This window comes from Mya arenaria, chromosome 8 (genome assembly GCF_026914265.1).
Source record: "Mya arenaria isolate MELC-2E11 chromosome 8, ASM2691426v1".
In the NCBI taxonomy this organism is placed as follows: Eukaryota; Metazoa; Mollusca; class Bivalvia; order Myida; family Myidae; genus Mya; species Mya arenaria.
This window is the reverse complement of record NC_069129.1, coordinates 73323700-73350834: the sequence shown is the minus strand read 5'-3', so window position 1 is coordinate 73350834 and position 27135 is coordinate 73323700. Positions and strand designations below refer to the sequence as shown.

Sequence of the window (27135 nt, the reverse complement as noted above, 5' to 3'; positions counted from 1 at the left end):
ATGACAGTATTGACAAATGTGTAGACTCAGCATCAGAAAATGGCAGTCTTGACAAATGTGTAGACTCAGCATCAGAAAATGGCAGTCTTGACAAATGTGTAGACTCAGCATCAGAAAATGGCAGTCTTGACAAATGTGTAGACTTCCCATCAGAAAATGGCAGTATTGACAAATGTGTAGACTTGCCATCAGAAAATGGCAGTCTTAACAAATGTGTAGACTTTCCAGCAGAAAATGGCAGTACTGACAAATGTGTAGACTTTCCAGCAGAAAATGGCAGTACTGACAAATGTGTAAACTCAGCAGCAGAAAATGGAAGTATTGACAAATGTGTAGACTCAGCATCAGAAAATGGCAGTATTGACAAATGTGTAGACTTTTCAGCAGAAAATGGCAGTCTTAACAAATGTGTAGACTTTCCAGCAGAAAATGGCAGTACTGACAAATGTGTAAACTCAGCAGCAGAAAATGGAAGTATTGACAAATGTGTAGACTTCCCAGCAGAAAATGGAAGTATTGACAAATGTGTAGACTTCCCAGCAGAAAATGACAGTATTGACAAATGTGTAGACTCAGCATCAGAAAATGGCAGTCTTGACAAATGTGTAAACTCAGCAGCAGAAAATGGCATTCTTGACAAATGTGTAGACTCAGCATCAGAAAATGGCAGTCTTGACAAATGTGTAGACTTCCCATCAGAAAATGGCAGTATTGACAAATGTGTAGACTTGCCAGCAGAAAATGGCAATCTTAACAAATGTGTAGACTTTCCAGCAGAAAATGGCAGTACTGACAAATGTGTTGACTTTCCAGCAGAAAATGACAGTATTGACAAATGTGTAGACTCAGCATCAGAAAATGGCAGTCTTGACAAATGTGTAGACTCAGCATCAGAAAATGGCAGTCTTGACAAATGTGTAGACTCAGCATCAGAAAATGGCAGTCTTGACAAATGTGTAGACTTCCCATCAGAAAATGGCAGTATTGACTAATGTGTAGACTTCCCAGCAGAAAATGGCAGCCTTAACAAATATGTAGACTTTCCAGCAGAAAATGGCAGTACTGACAAATGTGTAAACTCAGCAGCAGAAAATAGAAGTATTGACAAATGTGTAGACTTCCCAGCAGAAAATGACAGTATTGACAAATGTGTAGACTTCCCAGCAGAAAATGACAGTATTGACAAATGTGTAGACTCAGCATCAGAAAATGGCAGTCTTGACAAATGTGTAGACTCAGCATCAGAAAATGGCAGTCTTGACAAATGTGTAGACTTCCCATCAGAAAATGGCAGTATTGACAAATGTGTAGACTCAGCATCAGAAAATGGCAGTCTTGACAAATGTGTAGACTCAGCATCAGAAAATGGCAGTCTTGACAAATGTGTAGACTCAGCATCAGAAAATGGCAGTCTTGACAAATGTGTAGACTTCCCATCAGAAAATGGCAGTATTGACAAATGTGTAGACTTCCCAGCAGAAAATGGCAGTCTTAACAAATGTGTAGACTTTCCAGCAGAAAATGGCAGTACTGACAAATGTGTAGACTTCCCAGCAGAAAATGGCAGTCTTAACAAGTGTGTAGACTTTCCAGCAGAAAATGGCAGTACTGACAATTGTGTAAACTCAGCAGCAGAAAATAGAAGTATTGACAAATGTGTAGACTTCCCAGCAGAAAATGACAGTATTGACAAATGTGTAGACTTCCCATCAGAAAATGGCAGTATTGACAAATGTGTAGACTTTCCAGCAGAAAATGGCAGTCTTAACAAATGTGTAGACTTTCCAGCAGAAACTGGCAGTACTGACAAATGTGTAGACTTCCCAGCAGAAAATGGCAGTCTTGACAAATGTGTAGACTTCCCATCAGAAAATGGCAGTACTGACAAATGTGTAGACTTCCCAGCAGAAAATGGCAGTCTTAACAAATGTGTAGACTTTCCAGCAGAAAATGGCAGTACTGACAAATGTGTAGACTTTCCAGCAGAAAATGGCAGTACTGACAAATGTGTAGACTTCCCAGCAGAAAATGGCAGTCTTAACAAGTGTGTAGACTTTCCAGCAGAAAATGGCAGTACTGACAATTGTGTAAACTCAGCAACAGAAAATAGAAGTATTGACAAATGTGTAGACTTCCCAGCAGAAAATGACAGTATTGACAAATGTGTAGACTTCCCAGCAGAAAATGACAGTATTGACAAATGTGTAGACTCAGCATCAGAAAATGGCAGTCTTGACAAATGTGTAGACTCAGCATCAGAAAATGGCAGTCTTGACAAATGTGTAGACTCAGCATCAGAAAATGGCAGTCTTGAAAAATGTGTAGACTTCCCATCAGAAAATGGCAGTATTGACAAATGTGTAGACTTCCCATCAGAAAATGGCAGTCTTAACAAATGTGTAGACTTTCCAGCAGAAAATGGCAGTACTGACAAATGTGTAGACTTTCCAGCAGAAAATGGCAGTACTGACAAATGTGTAAACTCAGCAGCAGAAAATGGAAGTATTGACAAATGTGTAGACTCAGCATCAGAAAATGGCAGTATTGACAAATGTGTAGAATTTTCAGCAGAAAATGGCAGTCTTAACAAATGTGTAGACTTTCCAGCAGAAAATGGCAGTACTGACAAATGTGTAAACTCAGCAGCAGAAAATGGAAGTATTGACAAATGTGTAGACTTCCCAGCAGAAAATGGAAGTATTGACAAATGTGTAGACTTCCCAGCAGAAAATGACAGTATTGACAAATGTGTAGACTCAGCATCAGAAAATGGCAGTCTTGACAAATGTGTAGACTCAGCATCAGAAAATGGCATTCTTGACAAATGTGTAGACTCAGCATCAGAAAATGGCAGTCTTGACAAATGTGTAGACTTCCCATCAGAAAATGGCAGTATTGACAAATGTGTAGACTTGCCAGCAGAAAATGGCAATCTTAACAAATGTGTAGACTTTCCAGCAGAAAATGGCAGTACTGACAAATGTGTTGACTTTCCAGCAGAAAATGGCAGTCTTAACAAGTGTGTAGACTTTCCAGCAGAAAATGGCAGTACTGACAAATGTGTAAACTCAGCAGCAGAAAATGGAAGTATTGACAAATGTGTAGACTCTCCTGCAGGATTGACCATACAGGGGAATTTCTTCAAACAAATATTTATAATTGAAAAAAGGGGAATTACTGGTGCCCAACACACAAAATATAATATTTTTTAATAGAATATATTGTTTTGATTGTGTGGCTTTGGATCAATTTTTGTCTCCTGTTCCAGAGCAGGAGATGGAGCGTAGCAAGCAGGCCCACAAACAACGGAAGGAGGAAATGATACAGCAACACCAACTAAATCTGCAAAAACTGCAGCATGATCAGCAACTACGTGTTAACAACCTCATGACAAAGGCTAAAATTGGTAAGGGCAATACAGTGGCATTTATATTCATAAACAAATCATGGGTGTGTGGTTGAAGCTAAGGGAGAGAACAAGTACTGCAAATGAAATAAACTATGGTTGGTTCAACAACTTATTTTGCAAAAGTAATGGTATAAGTTTATGTAGTGAACTGTTCACTGTAGTGAAGATTGTTTTTGCGTTAAATAAATATGAATGCGTTTTTGTCATGTTTTCCCTTGCAGAGGTGAAAGGTGAGGAGGATGGTCACACGATCAAACACCTTACAGGGCTCAAAGACCTTGGTATGGACCTGACTGCTTATCTCACCTCCCAGCAGCCCCCACCCGTCAATGAGGAGATCCAGGTGGTAGAAGAGGGGCGTGTCACTCATGCGTCGTAGATTGCTGGACAATGGTCATATATAATGTGTCTTATTACAGTGGAGTGGTGATTCTTCACACATTTTTTAATTGAATTGGGGTCATTGTACACATAGGACTCATTAAGTAGGAGTCTTTGCATGATGTGATGGGGATTCATTATGGTGACCTTGGAAAGAATCAGAAGAGGTTATAAATGAGGACAGTGCTGCTGATTACATTATAGATGTCGCAGCTGTAATACCAAAGTGTCCAAATGCTTATTTGGTATTTTTAAGATATAACGCCATAGTTTTTAGGATTCATTTGAAGCATCACACTTTTGTTTTCAATCAATAACATTTGTAGAGTCTTTAAACTTAGAGTGCATATTGGTCAAGGTCATTAGATGACACCTATTGGTTTAGGGTCAAAAGTTCAAAGGTCGAGGTCATGGTGATATTTACAAGAAAAATTTAAGTGTTTCAGATTATTTGCTTTTGAACAATTTTGTGTAGAGTATTTAAACTTGGTATGCACATTGGTAGAGGTCAGTCTATTACCCATATTTATTTTGGGGTCAAAACGTCAAGCTCATGGTGGCATTTACTAAAATATATGGCTCTTTCATTTCTGTTTAAGAGCTTTTGAATGACTTGGTGCAGAGCAGAGTCTTCAAACTTGGTATGCACATTGGTGATGGTCAGTAGATGATCAAGATTGCTTTTAGGGTCAATAGATTAAAAGTCAAGGTCATGGTGACTTTACTAGAAAAATTATGTGTCACATTCTGGTTCCCAGTGTTTTAGTGTTTTGTGTATGCTACTTACATGTTTATTTCTTAATATTTTCTATAATTTAAGTGCAATAGTGTTAATAATGAACATTATTAACTGCTGGCTAGTGAACCAACCCATTGGTAATTGATATCACACACAGTTGAGTGTCTCATGTGACTGTTTTATTTACTGGATAAGTACATTTGGCATTAAGACCTTATTATATTTATAGATTTTAGACTCCTAAGAAATCAAATGTACGTTCAGTGAAAAATTATTGTGTAGAAGAAAAAAAAATTGTCAGTTTCTTACTATTAAATTTTATTCAGCCAAGTGAATTTTTAATGTATGTTCATTTCTGTTTCTTATTTTTTTTAATTTATAAGATTTTGTATTTTGAGTACTGTTTATATAACTCGAACTGGAGCAATTTTGTAAATCTAATTTGGATGGGTTTTTAACCCTCTGACTGTGTTGTTAGAATCAGATTATTATCAGTATAATAAGCCTGACGCCGAACCACCTTGCTATACACATTTGTAACAGTTGAACCAATTGAGAGACTTACAAGTCATATTAATTGTTTACCTAGTTTTATCTTGTGATTACTGGCTTTATTGCAATATTTGACTAAATGTTGTTGAATTGTTTGTATTTATTTGTACACAATTTTGATAAAAACTATATACATCTTTACTCATATAAAGCAGGTTACTCTATTTTGTGCTTGTTTCATGTTCTTAACCAGGAATTATTCTGTGATAGGTTTGTTATATATTCACCCTAATAATATTCTATTAACATGTATTTTCACATATTTTGTTCAAAGCATATAATAAGTCCAGGCGCGATTTGTTTAAAAATTGCAACACATCTTATTATTTTGTACCTAGCAAGTGTTTTGTTCAAGCTGAGTAAACATGGTTATTGTAGAGAAATTATAATCAAGCTCATTAATGTGTTATTTTTATGGCCTTCAGAGATTTTGAATTCTTATATCCTATATCAGGATTGAGATATTTTTAACTTCAGACTATTTTACAGTTGTAAAGACGGCTTTTTGGCGCGGACATTTGCATATAAAATGATGGAAGTACCTTAAAATGAGTATAAATGATTTTGAAAACAATTTCAAAAAGATTCTAAGCCACTTTACCCTGCTTTGGGCATGAATCCCTCATAATCAGCATACCGCGGCTCTTTCTTAGGATTGACAATTATCATCTGTTAGAAGCCCTAGGTTTTTCAATCATTTACATTAAGAATGGAAATCATATAGCCTTTTATCAGTGAGAAATCCAGAAGGTATTTTGTTTTGCTTTTGTTATGCATTTTTTCTGCTTTTCTGTGACATATTTTGTATTTGTTATCCATAATTCAATATCATTTATAAATGTTTAATTAAAACATTTACGGGTTATTGTATTTTTGTAATAAGCATTTTACAGGTGTTTAAATCAGAAGATTTTCTTTTAATTCACATTTTCATTTGATTATGATAATTTTGAAATTATGTTGAGATAATGACTCTTGAAAATTAACCATGAAGGTTTGATGCATGTGGTTTTAAAGTGTTATGCAAATAATTGAGCATTTTTTAAGCGTTTGACAAATTGCTACAATTATCCTTAAAGTTTATTTCAGCTGTAAACTTTTTGCCATGATTATGTTTTAGATCAGCCATGTTTTTACTTGCAATTGTAAATTTATCACTGTACATTTTGTTTTACAAAAACGCAATCTTTGTTTATATTTTTCTTTTTTTGTATGGACATCTTATTTATTGTTTATCAATTTTTATAAAATACTATATAACATTGTAATTATATATATATTGTCATGCTGAGTAAAAAAGCTTTGGACGAATTATTATTGCTGTCTTTAGCACTGTTTGTCTTATCTCTTATCACAAAACGTCAATGGAGAGAATACGACCCCCAGTGAACGAGGGATGATCCAATGGTATTGCAACTATAAATTGATCTTGTGTACCTGTTTGCTGTTCTATGAATGTTGTCAAAATTACTTTGTTTAATACACTAAGGCTAACCATGCCAAACAACACTGGATAATATAATATTTTAGAACATTGAACCGAACTTGAATTTAACTCTTGTGTTAACTGAATTGCAGTGTGAACCCATTTTTATCATAGCATGTTCTAACATGACATATCATACCATGTCATCACACAGCGTACCTTCACATGACACAGTGTGTCCTCCCATGACAGCATGTCTTCACATCCCACAGAAATGATAAAGTATACCCTAAACATGATAAGCGTGTCATTCAGTGATAAAGTGTGTCCTAACATGATAAAGCGTGTTCTCACATGATAAAGGTTGTCCTCACATAATAAAAGGTTCCTCGCGTCATTAAGCGTGTCCACACATGATAAAGGGTGTCCTCACATGAGGACACCCTTTTCGCATGACGTAGCGTGTCCTCACATGATGAAGCGTGTCCTCACGTGATATTGCATGTCCTTACATATGACAGCGTGTCTTCACATTATAAAGCGTGTCCGCACATCATATAGCATGTCCTTAAATGACACAGCATCACTTGCGTGTACTCACTTGATAAAGGGTGTGCTAACATGTCCTCATATTACACAGCGTGTCATCACATGACACAGTGTATCTCAAATGACACTGCGTGCCCTCACATGACACACCGGCGGGTGCTCACGTGACGCGGCGTGTCCTCAATGACACAGCGTATCCTCAAATGACACCGCGTGTCCTCACATGGCACAGCGGCGGGTCCTCACATGACACAGCGGCGTGTCCTGACATGACACGGCTTGTCCTGACATGACACAGCGTGTCCTCAAATGACACGGCGTATCGTCACATGACACAGCGTATTCTCACATGACACGGCGTGTCTTCACAAGGCATAGCACGACTTCACATGGCATAGCATGACCTCACATGAAATAGGGTATCCTCACATGAGACAGCGTGTCTTCACATGGCATAGCATGACCTTACATGCTATAGCATGGCCTCGCATGACACGGGTTGTCCTAACATGACATAGAGCGTCTTCACATGTCATAGAATGGCCTCACTTAACATAGAGCGTCCTCACATGACATAGCATGTCCTCAATATCTTCACATAAAATAACATAGCATGTCTTCACGTAGCAACCATGTCCTGACATGGCATAGCACGTTATCACATGGCATAGCATGTCCCCTAATGAAAAAGCATGTCTTCACATGACATTGCATGATAAAGCGTGTCCTCACGTGGCATAGCGTGTCATCACTAGACATAGCGTGTCATCACAAGGCATAGCATGTTCTCTCATGACAAAACACGTTCTCACATGGCATAGCATCTTCTCACATGACATAGCATGTTACCACATGGCATAGCATGTCTTCACATGGCAAAACATGTCCTGACTTGGCATATACGTTCTCATATGGCATAGCTTGTCCTCACATAGCATAGCGTGTCCTCACATGAAATAGCACGTTCTCACATGAAAAAGCATGTCATCACATGACATAGCACGTTCTCTCATGGCTTACCATGTCCTCACATGACAAAGCACGTTCTAACATGGAACAGCACGTTCAAACATGGCATATATGTCCTCACATGACATAGCACGTTTTCACATGACATAGCACGTTCTTACATGGCATGTATGTCCTCACATGACATAGCACGTTTTCACATCACATAGCACGTTCTCACATAGCATAGCATGTCCTCACATGACATGTCACGTTTTCACATAGCATATCATGTCCTCACATGAAATAGCACGTTCTCACATGACATAGCATGTCCTCACATGGCATAGCACGTTCCCACATGACATGTCACGTTCTCACATAGCATAGCATGTCCTCACATGAAATAGCACGTTCTCACATGATATAGCTTGTCCTCACATGGCATAGCACGTTCTCACATGACATGTCCCGTTTTCACATAGCAAAGCATGTCCTCACATGAAATAGCACGTTCTCACATGGCATAGCACGTTCTCACATGACATGTCACGTTCTCACATAGCATAGCGTGTCCTCACATAGCATAGCGTTTCCTCACATGAATTAGCACGTTCTCACATGACATAGCATGTCCTCACATGGCATAGCACTTTTGCGCATTACATAGCACGTTCTCACATAGCAAAGCATGTCCTCACATAAAATAGCACGTTCTCACATGACTTAGCATGTCCTCACATGGCAAAGCGCGTTCTCACATGACATGTCACGTTCTCACATAGCATTGCGTGTCCTCACATAGCATAGCGTGTCCTCACATGAAATAGCACGTTCTCACATGACATAGCATGTCCTCACATGGCAAAGCACGTTTCACATGACATGTCACGTTCTCACATAGCATAGCGTGTCCTCACATAGCAAAGCGTGTCCTCACATGAAATAGCACGTTCTCTCATCACATGTCACGTTCTCGCATTGCTTAGCATATCCTCACATGACATAGCACGTTCTAACATGGCATATATGTCCTCATATAACATAGCACGTTTTCACATGACATAGCACGTTTTCACATGGCAAAGCATGTCCTCACATGACATAGCAAGTTCTCATATGGAATAGCATGTCCTCACATGGCATAGCACGTTCTCACATGGCATGTATGTCCTTACATGACATATCACGTTTTCACATGACATAGTACGTTCCCATATGGCATAACATGTCCTCACATGACATAGCAAGTTCTCACATGGAATAGCGTGTCCTCACATGGCATAGCACGTTCTCACATGACATATTTGTCCTCACATGACATAGCACGTTTTCACATGACATCGCACGTTCTCACATGGCAAAGCACGTTCTCACATGACATAGCACGTTCTCACTTGACAAAACACGTTCTCACATGACATAGCATGTCATCACATGACATAGCACGTTCTCACATGGCATAGCATGTTCTCGCATGGCATAGCATGTCCTCACATGGCAAAAACGTTTTCAAATGATATAGCACGTTCTCACATGGCAAAGCATGTCCTTGCATGACAAAGCACGTTATCACGTGGCATATATGTCCTCCAATGACATAGCATGTCCTCACATGACATAGCACGTTCTGACATGACAAAGCACGTTCTCAAATGGCTAAGCATGTCCTCTCATGACATTACATACCCCCTTATGTCAAGGCATGTCCTCACATGACGTAGCACGTTTTCACATGACATAGCATGTCATCACATGACATAGCACGTTCTCACATGGCAAAGCATGTCCTCACATGACATAGCATGTTCTTGAATAACATAGCACGCTCTCACAATGCATAGCACGTTCTCACATGGCATAACATGTTATCACATGACATAGCACGTTCACACATGACATAGAGCCTTCTCACATGACAAAACACGTTTTCACATGACATAGCATGTCCTTACATGACATAGCATGTCCCCTTATGGCAAAACTTTTCATCACAAGACAAAACATGTCCTTACCTGACATAAAGCATGAACTTGAGCACACTCCCTCCTTTTATTCAATGTTGTAACGTAAAATGTTGCAGGAAGAAATACCGATTCGACCAAACATAAAACACTTTTCAACTGTTTAATACAATGATTTGAGTTACATTAAATGTACAATGATTGTATATATACCATAAGTTAGTTTTCCATATTTAAAGAAAAACAATGGTCTATGAGAATGCAACACAGTCAATGTTCTGGTCGTACTACATAAGTGGATGTCCAATGGAACCTCGACTCTATTGACCATTCCAGAAAAAGTACTTGGTTTGAGGTGTGGTTATTATGAGAGTTTATGACACAATATTACAGTTGTTAAAAAGTTCTGGATTCATTTACACTAAGACTATTAAACACATTGAGTTCTCAGCGCCAGGCAGACGAATACAAAGAGTTTTTTATGTCTGGTCTTCGCTAAGCCTCGGTATGCACTGTTACATATAAAACGGGTTAATACAGGTTAGAATAATATTTTATAAAAATCTAAATAAATAATCTAAAATATAACTTAAAATGGTTTTAATTTGCCAAAATCTTTCTATTCATCAGTAACACAATTATTAGATAAACAAAACTGATACTAGCTGTGCGTTTATTTTAACAAAGATTACATCCTATAACTCTTGTTCCACCATTTTCACATGGCCAACATGCGGAGAAATATATTTGGTGTAGGTATATTTTACAACGCCACTTGCTTATCAGTTGTTCATTTCAATATTGGTACTTTAATTAATTTCCTGACGCCAAATATCCAATACCATGGTTACACATATTTTCCCCATGACTACACTCGATTGGTACCCCGTATCTTCTGCAGCGTGAAACCAACCATGACGGGCTCAGAGTAACGGCTCAGATTCGCCAGCATCTGCTCATGTTGGGCTGAAAAACATAAAAACTAAACAAAACAATACCCAAAATTGTTACTAGCAACATTTTTTTTTTACTTTTTTTAGTTATTGAATTTTTACCATGTTCTTCGGATCATCATTTGTCCCTGACGATACACACATTCCCACACTGATCAAACATGGTGGCGAACAACTATCGCCTCCTGTCAGGATGGCACAATGGTACAAATAAACAGGTGCGTTTGACCATCAATACGGGCCAACGAACAACAGATTTACTATCAACTTACGATCATAAAAGAATCCCTCCAATGCCCCCATATCCGGAAAGGCGCTGACGGCGATGATAGACCTGGGTGGGACCCAGCCGTCCCCTTTGATAGAGCGGCCTACCCGCCGGTGCTCCACCTCCTTGCGAGCGTATCCTGGTGCACCAAACTTGTTCAGGTCAGGGTCCCAGCCGGGCAGGTACTCGGCTAAATTCAAAAAAAGTTTCGAGGAGACTAAGCGAAAATATTCTTGTTACTTAGTTTAAACATGTTATATTTTACAACGATTGTGAAGGAAGCTATGATAACTTAAACTAAGTCACTATAGTTGGCACGATGTCGCGCGAGAGTGTGGTCTTGTAATGTGGGAGAAACCGGCGTACCCAGAGGAGACCCACTTGTCCGGGTTGTTACTTCCGTATCTTATATCTGCCAAGAGATTTTCCCTTGAAGGAAGTTGACCCACAATGAATGCTGTACTCATAGCATTTTAGAGATTCAGAGTAATCAAATGCATTTTCATTCCATTTGATATTGACAAATACGTAAATATGTCCGTAAAATATGAAACATACAGACTGAGATGTATGGATTTCCACCGAACGCCCGAATCATTTTCCGTGCAGGCTCCGAATAGTTGGCCATGAAGTCGTAGTTGTAGCGCTCGTGTATGGATGGATATTCGGCCCACAGAAATGTATTTGTTTCACCTATAAAACACAAAATGGTTTTGGTAATTGTAGTGGTGATATTTTAACAAATTTTGAGAAAAAATATAGTAATCATCAAGGGAGAGCATTAATGTTAGCTTTACTAAAGATTGAATTGTCCGACATTCATCAAATATCCATGACATGTATGTACAGTCGAACCCCGTTGGCTCGAACTCTCAGGGACCGACGAAAATACCTCGAGCCTCAGATAATTCGACCCAAGCGGGAAATGAAAATCGGTCCTCTACATCCAGTTCGAGCCAAAGAGAAATTCGAGCCAACCGATTTCGAGCCAACCGGGCTCGACTATATTAATCAAAGGGTCAGAAAGTAGGAATTTACGGGGTCCAACTTGAATCTTGAAAGTGTTAGTCTCAAAGGCGAACTCCAGAAATGTACGAGTCCACCCTCGTTTGTTTCATATAAACTTTCCAAAACGTTTCAACCAAGTACAGAAGTGTTAGTTCAGATTGCCAAACACGAGTACGTGAGAACCTTGGAGGAATACCCATAATCATTAATTATTTGGTTGCCATGCCAATATTGCAATCAACAAACATAATTATACTTTACAATTTCAATTTTATTAAAACCGAGCTTCACGCTTAACTTACGTTCTGGGTCGAAAGGCGTCTCCATATCTTTTCCGTATGTGAGAGGAACAGCCACAATCTGCGGGCGGTTACAGTCGGGGAAGTCAGGCTGTCGGAAGCGCCCTACACTCTCGAAGCACTTGTTGGCAGACACGGCGTCTTTGAACCAGAAGGCTACGGTTGCGAATCGCGGGGAGCGCCGGGAGTCTCGAGGCTCCCACCAGGGGTCCTGCGTCACCGCGTAGCTGGACTTCAGAACTTTCACCTATGGTGGATTAATTTAATAGCTTTCAAATGTTGGCAGCTTAACTTGTATGTGATGTAAAAGTTTAGCTTTTTATGAAATAAATTGTGTTTTTATATACGTCAATTGTCCCAAACTGCGTCATACGATTTATTAAAAAAGAACAATACTTAAATTTCACTCATCATATTAATTTCTTAATTCTCATTGCAATAGTACATTCCTTTTCAAATGTCAATACAATGTCAAAGTTTTAAACTTACCTTTCCATTATTCTTTTCTTGGTGATATCTTTGTGAGGACATATGAATTTCGCGGGTGTTGTCCTGTAAAGGGTTAATACATACTCATGTAATTGTCTTTGTTATTGTAAAGTTCCAGTTTGACACTGACCCCTGTTAGTGTACTATTATATATGTATAACTTATATTTTGATTTCTTAACACAATCCATGTATAAACAGTTAGACCATGATTTTGCATGGCGTGATTTATATATATATATATATAATTATATATATCAAACGTTTAACACAGATACATATTCAATAAAGTAGACTAGTCATTGCTCAGTTTGCAGTATAAATCAAATGCTGCAATGCTGTTAACAATGCACTAGACCAGTCTGCGAAGGTCGACGCAGATATACACGGAAACTCATCAGCATTCCCTTGCCAAACACGGGCTCATCAACGATTACCCAATAGCCGTCACACGCTGCTATGGACCTGACGATTCACTGGACCACAATGACTCAAATTTTGGAAACTGTATGTTATTGTTGTCATTAAATGTGTTTTGGCCATGCTCATTGTTCATCAATACATCCACAAAATAATCACTGATTATGAAATATAAACAATGTATACCTGATACTGGTAACAATGCATGTATAGAGCCACCGTGCTCTGGACTGCATAGGCAGCGATGAACGACCGAAATATACTTATATACTAGTGTCGGTATTCCATTTCCAAACAAGGTTCAACAAAAAGAACAAGGTAGTCAATAAATACTGCTATATAGAACTGACACTGCTCTACATTACATTGGTAAATTGGGCCAAGCTGTAAGGGCCGACCCAGATACCACATACCAGACAGGGCTCAGCGAATCCCAAACAGTAACCCTCGAACGCGGCTATGGAGCTGACATTGCTCTGGACTGCATTGATGACCTCGGCAAGGCTGCGTGGAGCGACCCGCATCATCACCAGGTAACCTTTGTGAACCTGTAGGGTGTTGTGCTTATTATATAAGTAAAGACATTTTGTTACAATCCTTTCATTTATCAGAATAATACTAAACTACAGAATAACTATGAAACTGTAATGAGTGTTTCATGAATAGGGCATGTTTAGCCTTGAAATAAGGAAGGGATAGTTCCCTCGTACAAACCTCCATGGAGCGTCTCAAGCTGTGGTCTTTCACAACAGGGTCCCTTATGGACGTGAGTAGATCAGTGATTCGCGTGTTGTAGTTCGTCGCCAGACCGGCGCGTGGCATATTCTGAATATGTGTTTGTAAATAATATCTCATATAAATTAATAGTAAGTTTATAACAAATAAACCAAAGTGAGGCTGAACACTTGGGAATATGCTTAAAAAATATTAATGATGCTAATCCAATCTTTATAGACGATGAAGCAAGGACTTTGATTAATAGCAATCCGTTGCACACAAGCGGTGTCCAAAAGAAAAAAGCCATACATGTCTAAAACAATTTTAGTAGACAAAGATGCAAGCAATAAGAAGCGTGGCAAAACATGTTTGTATCTGTGTTGCTCAGAAGTCCCATTCGGAGCTCCTCGGCCATTTTTTCAAAAACAACCTCGGATGTATGCCGGTACATCTGTTGAAGTAGTCCGAATTTTTTTGAATAAAAGCATTAATTAAATGTTGTGTTTAAGAGTTGTATTCATTGCTCTCAGTTTAAATTGATTGCCAGTGAAGTGTATTATTGCAAACATAATTACGATTCCCAAGAGTTAAGTCATAAATTTTAACTACTAAATAAGATTACTACGCGATCTATTTGCAGCGGACTTAAACGTACCACTTTTTAAGTATGTAAACCGTCCATATACATCCGAGGTTGTTTTTGAAAAAATGGTCGAGGAGTTCCGAATGCAGAAGTCCGTGCATTTAAACTGATTCTATGTTCAGCGCCACCGGGCGGAGAAGTTTTGGTGTTTTGAAACGTAAAAACTCAGACAGTGTTTATTGTGTAATGTTGTCAGATATTTACCTTAAATATAAGTTTTCATGGTAGAATCGATCGCTTTGCGACATTTTGTTCTTAAGTCGGTTTGTTTGCGGGGGGTGGGGGGGGGGTGTAGGAATTTGAACCTTACGTAAAACATGGAGGAATCGGGATGGCCTAAAGCGTCTCCATTACATTGTTTTTAGGCGTTGCAAGCAATGTCTTAAATTAGTTCACTCTACGTAACACTCTGTGGGTAACGTAAGCAAGCATTAGAGTGAGTGCTAGCAAGGGTTGTTATAAGAGGGAAGAACCATGAGCAGGCAAACCGTCATACCTCATACTGTTGCTTATGTCGAACCTATCAGAACAACATGTAAACCTCGGTACTGTACAGTTATTGGAATGAATGGGGAAAAGTCATATGGTATGAAAAATAATAGACATTTAGACACAACAATATTAGAAAATATTTATTTTCCACGTACTTTAGTATTAATTTTCTCTTCTCGCCAAATAATCAACATTAGAAACTTGACCTTGAGCGTGAACAGTGTTGCATTTCTCACCACGGTCAATGAGCAGTTTCAATTAGGCTGACAAGACTGTTTCCATATTTTTATGCGTCAGAAGGATCTTCCTTTCAGCACGTTTTGAACCAATACACGACTTACCTGGTCTGCTGGCCTCGGTGGTGTATGGTACAAGTACAAGACATACCTGGTCTTCTGGCCTCGGTTGTGTACGAAACAAATACAAGACTTATGTGGTACATAACTGGTCTTCTGGCCTCGGTGATGTATTAATCAAATACAAGACTTACCTGGTACTTACCTGGTCTTCTGGCCTCAGTGATGTATAAAACAAATACAAGACTTACCTGGTACTTACCTGGTCTTCTAGCCTCAGTGATGTATAAAACAAATACAAGACTTACCTGGTACTTACCTGGTCTTCTAGCCTCAGTGATGTATAAAACAAATACAAGACTTACCTGGTACTTACCTGGTCTTCTAGCCTCAGTGATGTATAAAACAAATACAAGACTTACCTGGTACTTACCTGGTCTTCTAGCCTCAGTGATGTATAAAACAAATACAAGACTTACCTGGTACTTACCTGGTCTTCTGGCCTCAGTGATGTATAAAACAAATACAAGACTTACCTGGTACTTACCTGGTCTTCTGGCCTCAGTGATGTATAAAACAAATACAAGACTTACCTGGTACTTACCTGGTCTTCTAGCCTCGGTGATGTATTAACCAAATACAAGACTTACCTGGTCTTCTGGCCTCGGTGACGTTTTGAACTACTAGTAATACAAGACTTACCGGATCTTCTGGCCTTGGTGATGACTGGGAATAATAAGGGCTGTTAAAATCTCTATTGTCATAAGGAGGTGGCTGGCGTTGTTGCGGCTGCTGCGGCTGGTACTGCTGGTGCTGCTGTTGCTGCTGTTGCTGCTGTTGCTGATATCTCGGCTTTTGGTTAATATAAAAAGACATAAATGTAAATTCATTAACAGTTTTTGTATACTTTGCGGTCTGTGTTTAGTTTTGTGTGCGTATTTAAATGGTAGGAAATAACAATGCAATCTCAGTACACAGATTAGAACCGAACTAGTTATATACGTACATATGCTACTATCTTTGGAGGATATTAATTATAATCCTCGTTCGTATGTGGAACATATACAAACGGTTAGATATTAGCAGTGAACACGTTAGTCTTTTAAGGTGATGTATAGAAAAGCTATTAGAAATGATAGACGATCCATGAACAACATTTTGAAACATGCTCGCTTCTGTTCTAAATGTATCGTAATGCTCAAGACTTAGAAGTCAGCACACACACACATATAGACCTTAATAGTTATCGCACACTGCAGTACCAGTGTGTGTAAACTTGCTTCATAAATACTAATAAATGCTTCGGAAGGCAACATTTTGCTTCAAATAAAGACTTTAAACAAAGATAACTTTCCTATTTCTTCATCATAACTGAAACATAGCGCAGTCTACGCCGCTCACGGGGCCCCGACTTCGGTCTTTAACCAGAAATTGATTGAGAGTTTGATTTCTTAAAACGCTTCGACAAACCTTTTCACAAAACGGCCGTCTGACGGAGCACTGTCAAAACATTAATTTGAAAACAGGTTTGTCGAAGTGTTTGATGAAACTAATCACCTTATCAAACTCTGGTTTTAAAACGAAGGCGGGGCTCATTAAGCAGGATAGACTGCCCTTTGTTTCATTTAAAATGGTGTAGTAAAAGACACGTTACCTTTGTTTGAAGTCTTCATTTTTAGCAAAATGATGCCTTCAGATGTAGCATATCTGACGTAATTTATCACATGGTATACGCACACTGAGTACTTCTAGGTTTAAATTTTTATACACGATTTTTTTTATGTATAAGGCTGTTTTGTATTATACAATTGCTTGTGTTGCCCACGCTTTATTTAATATATATAAAAAAGCTGTGTAACAAACACATGTCTGATAGCAGTGTGTCGTGTCAGTCGTTTGTTGTTGGTACACTCATTCATAGATTCTTCCACATATCCACCCGTCTGTCATGCGTCCTCACATGTCAGTCCTGATATCAATGTAGCGGAAACAACGGCTTCTATAATGCTTTGCAAGTTCTTAAACAAATTCGCGTTCTTCTTTCGAACCTTTAATGATTTTTTTAAATATGATAGCTGAACAATTACACAAAGCATTACGAATTTGTCCCACAAGTAATTTTTAAACTAGTTTGCAAGTTTAAATGATATGATTTGATAAAAATAATATTTGATAAATATTGAGAGGCCTCGTCTCCCCAGCGTAAATAGGTTATGATACGCTGAGGTGCCGAGGATGAGTAAATTGGACTAGTGGATAGAGTCGAGATGATGTGGTTATACCAGTCTTGATGGAAACATCAGAATCAGTAAGATGGAAGAAAAGTAAACATGACAAACTACAAGCTCGTTGTCACTCAATACATTCAGGAGGAATTACGACCCCTTAATAATGCGTACACGCTCTAAATGTCTGTACAAGAATGGGCCTTTTTACCGTTCCTTATGTTGCAGAAACGGGAAAAGTAATGCTTTCCGGTATACATGTGTGAATATAAAATACCTTTACTTCAGGCAAACAATTTCCAGAGCATATATGACATATTAAACATTTTAGAAGTAGCATACCAAAAGTAATAAAAAAGTAAAACAGTTTAACAATGTAACAATCGACCAAATAAAAATCCAGGACAAGTATGTTCTTGGGGTTGAACTTGGGAAGAATAAGAGGAAATCTTGATCCTGATAACTACACTGAGTAGGGAAATTTCACCATGCTACCTTTCTCAATGACCTCATCGCTCACAGAGGGATCCTTACACTTATGTTGACTTACTCTAATGCCACCATTAAAGTTAACATACTGTGACTTTTCCTTTAATACCAGCTTAAATCAACAAATAGACGCCCTTTAAGAAGGTACAAACATGATGTTGTTAGCCTGGTTATTTCTGCAGAAATGCGTATGAGTGCGAGAGCGCGGCCAATGGTATAAATGCGTTGTTCTTCAGTGATTCTATGGATGTTTTCTACTTACAAGACTTTGCATAAAGGCTGGCGATTTATACGTATCGTTTTGGTATGGAGGCCGATTGCTATAGGAGTAGTAGGGTCTCTGTCTGTATCTTGGTGGATTATATGTGTAATAACTATATGCGGGCTGTTGCCTTTGTTCGGTCTGCAAGGTCGGACTTCGTCGATTGTCCTAGTCAAAATAAGACTTATTTAGTATTTATATTTATTTGAATTACTGTTCAAGTGTTACTCTTACATAGCTTTTCGTGTTTTGGGATTTGGTATAACGAAGAAGTGCATACACACAATGCTTGATGTAAAGAATTCAAAGTAACGATTAAATACATAAATGGCTTACATTAATTAATCAGCCATTAACGAACAGAATAGCCATTAAAAGTCAAGAGCTTATGAGGTCAAGGGATTGATAGTATTACTTAAAATATTAGTACCACTCTTACGCATTTTATAAAAAAGATAAGTCATATTATATAATTGACTTACCAATGACCTTACCAAAAATAAATTTCAAGTATTGTACAACTTAACTTCATATCCCTTTCTGGGCAGCTACCTTCAAAAAATCCTGAATTCCACAATAAAAACCCCCCATATCTTTTACGAGGGAGGGTCAACCTGTTTGTTACTTTGTCATTTACTGTTTTCATTTCTGTACTGCTTGCACACAAAACAAGTCCAAATGTAATGATATAGTTACTTCTGAACTTAGTCATGTTTTTGATGAATTCTGAAGATCCATAAATAACAATACAAATTGATCATCCCTCGTATTTGATCCATTTCGGCCATGTTAATCTTACGTCATCATAGTTTCTGTAGACTGGTTGAGGAAATCTGTGGTAGGCTGGCATTGGGACGTAGGGGTCAAACTTGGGGTCGTACTGGGAACTGTGCGGGTTAGCACGAGGGTCCTAGAGGATAACATGTCATAGGTTGTTCAATGTTAGATATACGAGTGATTAGATAACGTGTTTTAATAGGAATGTTCATCAGTCTAAAACATGTTTGATGTTTGCTACAATGTCGTATGAACTGAAGGAAAATATTGGAAACAGACATGTTTCATGAATGCTTGATTAGCTAAACGACATCTTTGTTCTAAACTAGTTGTGTTTCAAGAAGGCCAGGGGGTTAGCTGTTCTATACTCACATCATATTTGGCTTCGTAACGGTCCTGAAAATCAAACAAAACAACATATGTGTTGAAATGAATACGAGTATTAAGAATACTTACTTATATTTAAACTTATGCATTAAAGAACCCATTTCAGTTGTATAATATTTTGGAGGCTAGTTTAGTCTATGACATTCGCATGGCAACCTTACAATACTTATATTGAAATGAGTATCTGCTTAAATACATGTCGTCCATCACAGAGCAATTTGGCAATACATATCAGCATATTGGTTCATCTTTGCTAAGCTAATGATCGAGTATAAAGTGACTGTTATGTCCAGTAGTGAGGTCTTTATTGTTTGTGATGTCCCTTTGACCGCTTGAGTGCTACTGTTCTATTGCCAAAAACGTCAAGGTATGGTGGGAACGTTAGCTCAAGGCAATGACCCTATGGTGGGAACGTTAGCTCAAGGCAATGACCCTATGGTGGGAACGTGAGCTCAAGGCAATGACCCTATGGTGGGAACGTTAGCTTAAGGCAATGACCCTATGGTGGGAACGTTAGCTCAAGGCAATGACCCTATGGTGGGAACGTTAGCTCAAGGCAATGACCCTATAGTGGGAACGTTAGCTTAAGGCAATGACCCTATGGTGGGAACGTTAGCTCAAGGCAATGACCCTATGGTGGGAACGTTAGCTCAAGGCAATGACCCTATGGTGAGAACGTTAGCTTAAGGCAATGACCCTATGGTGGGAACGTTAGCTCAAGGCAATGACCCTATTGGGGGGAACGTTAGCTCAAGGCAATGACCCTATTGGGGGGAACGTTAGCTCAAGGCAATGACCCTATTCACTGATCTTAAGTATAACATTCAAGGGTACACGGATGTCGGGCTGGTTTCTAGCGAGGTGGTCAGGACTGTCTGACTATTAAAACTAAATATCCCACCATACATACGCTCGATTGCCCTATTGAATAGGTGTTTTTTACACAAATGTAAAAGCATTATTTCATTTCGAGGATTAATACTGAGACCCCATATTTCCATATTAACTTAGGACTGGATAGTTTAATGAAAATATCCAATATATGCTTAGCTGAATAGAAGGATATTTAGATAAACAGCTTATATACTGCCTTCAATGCCTGTCCGAACAATGCATCAAACGTGTTTTGTAAAGGAACCCCTTGGTGTAAAACTTATTCCAAGGTAAGTAAATCTATCCGCTTTGTCTAATTCTTTACCCTTATACATAAATTTAATATTTCTACTTAATCTTTCAACTTTTCTAAATTCGATTACCTTTGTCCTTTTGGATTAACACTTATTTTCCAACTTTCACACTACTTGTCAAATAATAATAATAACCCTTCTTGTTATCCTGACTCTGTGTGAGATAAAAAAAAACTCTATCATCAGCATGTAGTGAAAATAGATGTAAACGAATCCAAATCAATAACTGCATAGTTTTCAGTACATGAATACTCTTCTACTCTTCGTCATTTAAATTAATGTAAAATAAAAACGGAGTTAGAGATTCTCCTTGACCTACACCTAATAATCACAAACAAGCATTACGGAAATTCACTATTGTATTTCACTTTTGACATAACAGTTGAATTTATGTAACGCATACTATCTAAAATCCCTTCCCTGATTCCAAATTTTATCAATGTATATCTCTAACAATATAATCAAATTCTTTGGAAAAATCAACAAACACATCATATAATTTCCTATGCTATCAAGTTAACAAATAATTATATTATGTAGTACAAATATATCATCAATACTTCCCATAGTTTGCCTTAAACCAGCCATGGCCTCAATATTCACAAGATAATCTCTTGCCCATCAAGTAAGTCTAGTATTCAACATTTTTATACATCAAATTGGTATTTTTTACTTGTTTAATACAAAGATATATAGTTTTTATTTCACTGATATATCTCTATAAGCCATCGTAAAGCATATCATAAAACTTGGCCTTTATGTTACAAGGACACGGACTTACTGCTTGTCGGTAGCTCATGGTTAGGATCTTGACATCTGACTTTGGTCAGCACCTGTAAATCGAAATGTGATAGAAGCAGTGAAAAAGGTGGGCAATTTATATATGAACTTGATGTCAAAAGTTGGTATTCAGAACTGGTGCATATGCAAAGGGTAAAATTAAAACATCGAAAGCTTGGAACATATGTCTGTTTTAACAGGCAATAAGCCATGAACTGTACTGAATATAAGTTTCGGGGCGTTTCCAGGAATTTACGTTATATTGACGTGGTTTAGGTGCGCACCTTGGAGCATGTTCCTCCTTCCCACGGAATCGCCAAAACATACTCTGTACATGGAAAGGAGCATGTGAGTCCTCCCCCAATGATCATTTGGATAATTTTAGTCTTTATGGTGTTTTTCGTGTATTATGTGTATAATTTCACTACGGTATTGACATGAAATGATCACTTGTATCCGCTAGTATCGCTGGAATACAAAGTTTTGGTAGTGTCTAGCGGATCAGCGTTGGACACTATGGATTATCAGTTGTAATCCACAACGTCATGTCAACAAAACAAATTATCCCGCTTTATTGCAACCATTCTCATTCATCAGAGGTTCGATTGTGATAAATCCAATGCATAGCATCATCACTCTGGTCAACGAGAATGTATTGCAACATACTGACTTAAAAAGATTTGCGAAATGTTTGGTGAACAGACTATAAGATACTGGTTGCAAAATATTAGCCTTTATCATTTTTCAGACGTCATAATTTTCAAATGTATTAAAGGTAAACATTATATTTTAGGTCTACTATAAATGATATTTAATTAACCACGTGTAGGTTTAATTGCTGACCAGCCTACAGTGGTAAGTGTATCAATAAGAAAATCTATCTGAAGTGTCTCATATCAAACATTTGGTTTTTAATTGTCATTAAAGTGGCATTGAGATATTGACTTTGAAAATAGGCTGTTGATTTAATCTCACTTTTTAATTCATAATTAAATGAGTTCTATAACCGACAAATTAAGTTCAATTGTTACGAATTTGGTTTGTCAAAAACATGTGGCAATTTCAGAATTGAACATTTCATGTATTTTGTTAATCTGACATTGACAAATTGGTAAAAGGTTAAAAAGTTTAACTTTGTTTCAGATTGCACCTGGTGAATAGCAGCATTTACAGTATGGTATTTCAATATAACATAGCATACCTTCAGTCATTGGACAAACTATAATTACCAACACTACGTCAAAACAGTTTTTGTGTTGAAGGGATATACTATAAAAAGTACTCGTACTATAAATGGACACATACTTATTTTTTGTTAAAGGAGAGAAAACAATATATCACTAAAGGATCTATCATTGGAATACATGTTTGCGGTATTTGCGATTTAATTTCATTTTCTGTTGTTGCCACATGCTGATCAGTGCAAGAAGTTAAGTGTTTTTCAGACTGATTTGTAAATGATCCTGATATAATTGCATGTGTTAGATTCTATGCCAACGGTAGCATGAACTAGATGTTTCGCTTTCCCATTTACCTAAACCTTTCCGGAATTCAATGTCCATTATATCTTTTTATGTCAACAATGCAAACTCTTCACATTTGATGTGATCATAATGCTTAAAGTGACACTCGTATTTAAAACCAATACATACATATGTATAACAAACATACATTTTGAGCGATTAACCTTCAACGATTTACTGAATAATGCATTTATGGAAAATATTAATTACTGATTACAAGATTGTAGCCGTGTATTTAATAGCTGTAAACACACACATATTAAATGATTGGTGGGCCCTATTTACAGTGATCAACGTATCGTCTCATGAGGTAAAAATACGGTGTTTTTGCACCTTTCTTTTCAAATTAAACACGGTATCCTTCTTAAGAACCATTGTTTTCGATATTTAGTCATCCTTTTCGGTAAATTAACGCAACTGTATTCATTGTGGTACTAAGAGCTTATTTGAGAGTAAAAGTGCATCTTTAAACGCACTTTGTATTAGAATGTGGTTTACGATCGTTAAGTATTGTCACCGATGTTTATGTACGATTTGCTCTTCATTATTTGAGGGAATACAAATCTGTAAATCCAACTTGTAAGTCGTTCGCAAATACACTTATAACATTTAATTAAAAATTTGCCATTTCGTATAAGAGGTTTCCAAACATCAATTGTACGTGTATATATACAGATACTTCTGTTTCCTTTAAGTTTAAGGATGCGTCGTCAACGTTTGCGAACTATCCGGTACAGTACACGTTAAAATGTAAATATATTATTCCGCTAACTACTTCTAAAACTCAGCTCCAGTTTACGCGTGTAAGTGGAGAGAACTCTGATATAACAAATACAAGTGCGACAAATACAGCCCTGAAGCGTTTTCTACAATTGTTCATTTGCTAAAAATATGTAGATTGTTATCTCTTTCTGCTCGTGAGTTGCTGACTAAACAAATAAAGTGTATTTGTTTTAGGCGCTTGTATGTAATATATAACCGTGCCTCCGTCTCTGGCGGTAAACAGTCTTTACTTTTGCGGGGATATACTCAAGGAGAAAAGTATGTGATTACTTGTAATGATAAGTGTTATTCTGTTGAAATACAAGTTGAAAATTAATGTTCGAATTCCACTTCAACAAAATACACTTTATCGAAGTTCAAACCAATCACGGATGTTTTTATGGATTAAGAAAAGACGCACGAGGATTGCAAATGTATTGGGTTGTCCTCTAAAGTTCAATAACAGCTTAACAATCACAAAACGCAAAACAAAATAAAAAAAATAAAAAAATCACCACCAAAGGTAAAACAAAGAAAGCAGCGGTCAATAGATCCACAGCATCGAAATTCGCATAATAGTTAAGTTAAATCTTAAACATAACTTAACATATTTTCCGGATTTAAAGCATCTTTTACAATCACCAGTTGTGTCAGTATCGGGTTCGACATTCCGTCTCCGATGAACGTCATGCAACGCCACTGCAGATTAATTTTTGCAACAAAATCCGTTGAACAATTTTAAATCTCACCACGCTCCACTTCAGATCTCAAAGAATTTCTTCAATTCCAGGCATTTTATTTGCATTTTTTTTAATCATTTTTGCAAGCTAAAATATTAAAAAGCGCTCTCTGTTATTTAAATACTAAGCGTGTCTGTGACATCAGTCTTACAGGTCTCAGATGCAATTTTATCTACGTTAATCAACGGTCATACCATTTTTCATCAATTTATATTAGTACATTTTGTTCAGAACATTTCTTACTCAAAAACATAAGGTTTTTTTTTTAACAAACGTAATACAAAACTTACATATTTTTTAAAAAAACCTTATCATTAGACCGACCAGCAAGTCAAAACATTAATTCATTCAACCATCGAATTCGAATTGTGCTACGGGGAAAATGCTTGAAGGCAAGATATCTGAATTGTCATGATTTTATTTAAAATATAAAAAGATAACTACCAATTTAAAAATTGATGTGTAAGAACTTTAAGTGAGTAAATGCATCCGAGTACAAGTTGGTCATATAGACAGTTATTCAAACCGTCCTTATATACTTGGAGATATATTGTTGTTCACGTGCATTGTCTGAACAAAAAACATAATTATTATTATAATTATCAATTTACTACAAACTAAAAAGAAAAAAAAAACACTGGTTCATTCAATTACAAAATATGAATAGACGTTTTGACTATGAAGTCGATAACTGTCTGTTAGTGTTATAACTTTATATTTGTCTAATGAAATGGTAGAAGTTTTTAAATCGGTCATGCAATTATTTTTGTAAATCAGTAATCAGTCCTTTAATCAGATACACGGTAGCTGTGTCTGTAGACAAAATATTATGTCAAACACAGCTTTTAAAGGGGTAATAAGCATGCATTTACCAAATAATTGCTTCGAATGTCTGGTAAGTGTAAGGACTCGCACTTCGTGCACAGTTCCAAGAAGAATAACTGCATGATATATGTTTAAGAAATGACTATTATGTTTAGAAAAGAACACTTTGCTAAGACACAGGTTTTAGTTTTTAATGCGAGTATACTGTAACTTTTCAAGCACATCTATTTGATAACATTTTAGCTCAATATGTAATGAAAATGGTTGAAGTGACCATTGCTACTTTCACTAAATCCTTTATAAATGTAGGTCCAACAGAGGGCAACACAACGAACAAAGTCTTACCCGTTATATAAATGGTTGTATTAAATATTATGTATATCCAAAACAGAATGTCCAGATTGTATCAGCCTAAAACAAACACTCACTTTGTATTAAATCACATCATTTTATTGGACTGATATCTTATTTATATATCCTTCTGAAATATATCATATGTATTCCAAAAACAAGTATGTCCAACAATTTAAATAAAGGTAATGCTGATTGATTTAAAGCATAAGAAGATTAACAAAGTAATAAACTTACAATTTAACAAATACCGTATTGGCGAATATTATAGGTCCATAAAGAATAGTATAGTCAACGCCTATGGCTCGCTTATCTATAAGACAATAGATGCAAATGTGTTAACAAATCGGAACAAAAGGCGGAATATCATTTAAACAGGAGATACACATCATTCGTATGATCAAGGTTTGGTAGACTTATATAAAGCCACATAAACGTGGGTCTGTCCTTATTCCATTTAGTCTGGTAGTGTAATAAAATGAATGGGTTAAGTCTTTATTTCTTGGTAAAATCAGCAATAGGTGTACACTATTAGACATCATTTGGAACTTATGGGGCTGAAATCCACAACATACTAGTTGAAAAGCAGGCAAATACATCACTTCAACACCACAGCCTAAAGCTTTGATTAATACTTCCTACGTGGATTGTTAAGATGTTATTTCGCAAGTTAAAAAGCCTCACTTGAGAGTTATTCATGATACGTTGAAGAGTCTCTAACACCTTGTTTTCCTATGAAAAAACAAAGTAAGGCACACTTATTCTTATGAGCAGAATGGATTAAGTGTCAAAATTTCGTGATTTGCCTAAAAAGATGCCTTGCATTTCAGAAAACTCAATCTTATAAACTATAAAACTGATTATATCTAAACCTGACAATGCACCAATAAACGTGCATACCATGGTTAAAATACGATTAAAACTGAAGTGTTCTTCCAGTTTAACTCCGATTCAAAAAGCCCGGTTCTCCGCTTTACTTCCGACTCAATTAGCATTGTTCTGCTTTACTTGCGACAAAAACCGCATTGTTTTGTCATTTTACTGGCGATGGAAACCGCATTGTTCTGTCTCTAAACTTGCGATAGAGACCGCATAGTTCTGTCGCTTACTTGCGATGAGACCGCATAGTTCTGTCGCTTACTTGCGATAGAAAGCACGATGATCTGTCGCTTTACTGGCGATAGAAACTGCATTGATCTGTCGCTTTACTGACGATAGAAACTGCATTGATCTGTCGCTTTACTGGCGATAGAAACTGCATTGATCTGTCGCTTT

At 37.3% G+C, this 27135-nt stretch overlaps 2 protein-coding genes across 8 annotated transcripts in view; one reads left to right on the top strand and one right to left on the bottom strand.

Annotated features, from left to right (window-relative positions):
- The window catches only part of LOC128242144 (uncharacterized), a 34721-nt gene extending 28153 nt beyond the window's left edge, over positions 1-6568 (top strand). For all 3 annotated transcript variants that reach the window (XM_052959207.1, XM_052959210.1, XM_052959208.1), the window contains exons 11-12: positions 3269-3406; positions 3631-6568. In XM_052959207.1, the coding sequence (XP_052815167.1) occupies positions 3269-3406; positions 3631-3788 (296 nt within the window). In that variant the 3' untranslated portion in view covers positions 3789-6568. The remainder of the gene's footprint in view (positions 1-3268; positions 3407-3630) is intronic.
- A 3549-nt stretch (positions 6569-10117) lies between these two features.
- LOC128243922 (uncharacterized) lies at positions 10118-26136 on the bottom strand. Of its 5 annotated transcripts, none has more exons than XM_052961934.1 (14): positions 26098-26136; positions 21661-21712; positions 19678-19701; positions 19328-19438; positions 18529-18696; positions 16255-16404; positions 15261-15284; positions 14119-14229; positions 13818-13952; positions 12986-13048; positions 12500-12743; positions 11748-11882; positions 11194-11379; positions 10118-10934 (listed from the first exon to the last, which is right to left on the bottom strand). In XM_052961934.1, exons 2-14 carry the CDS (start codon positions 21676-21678, stop codon positions 10837-10839), a joined length of 1467 nt encoding a protein of 488 aa, XP_052817894.1. In that variant the 5' UTR covers positions 21679-21712; positions 26098-26136; the 3' UTR covers positions 10118-10836. The 5 variants fall into 5 exon arrangements, with proteins under 5 accessions (XP_052817894.1, XP_052817892.1, XP_052817893.1 ...); XM_052961932.1 differs by lacking the exon at positions 26098-26136 and adding an exon at positions 25855-26059; XM_052961933.1 differs by lacking the exon at positions 26098-26136 and adding an exon at positions 25938-26048.
- Positions 26137-27135: the final 999 nt, after the last annotated feature.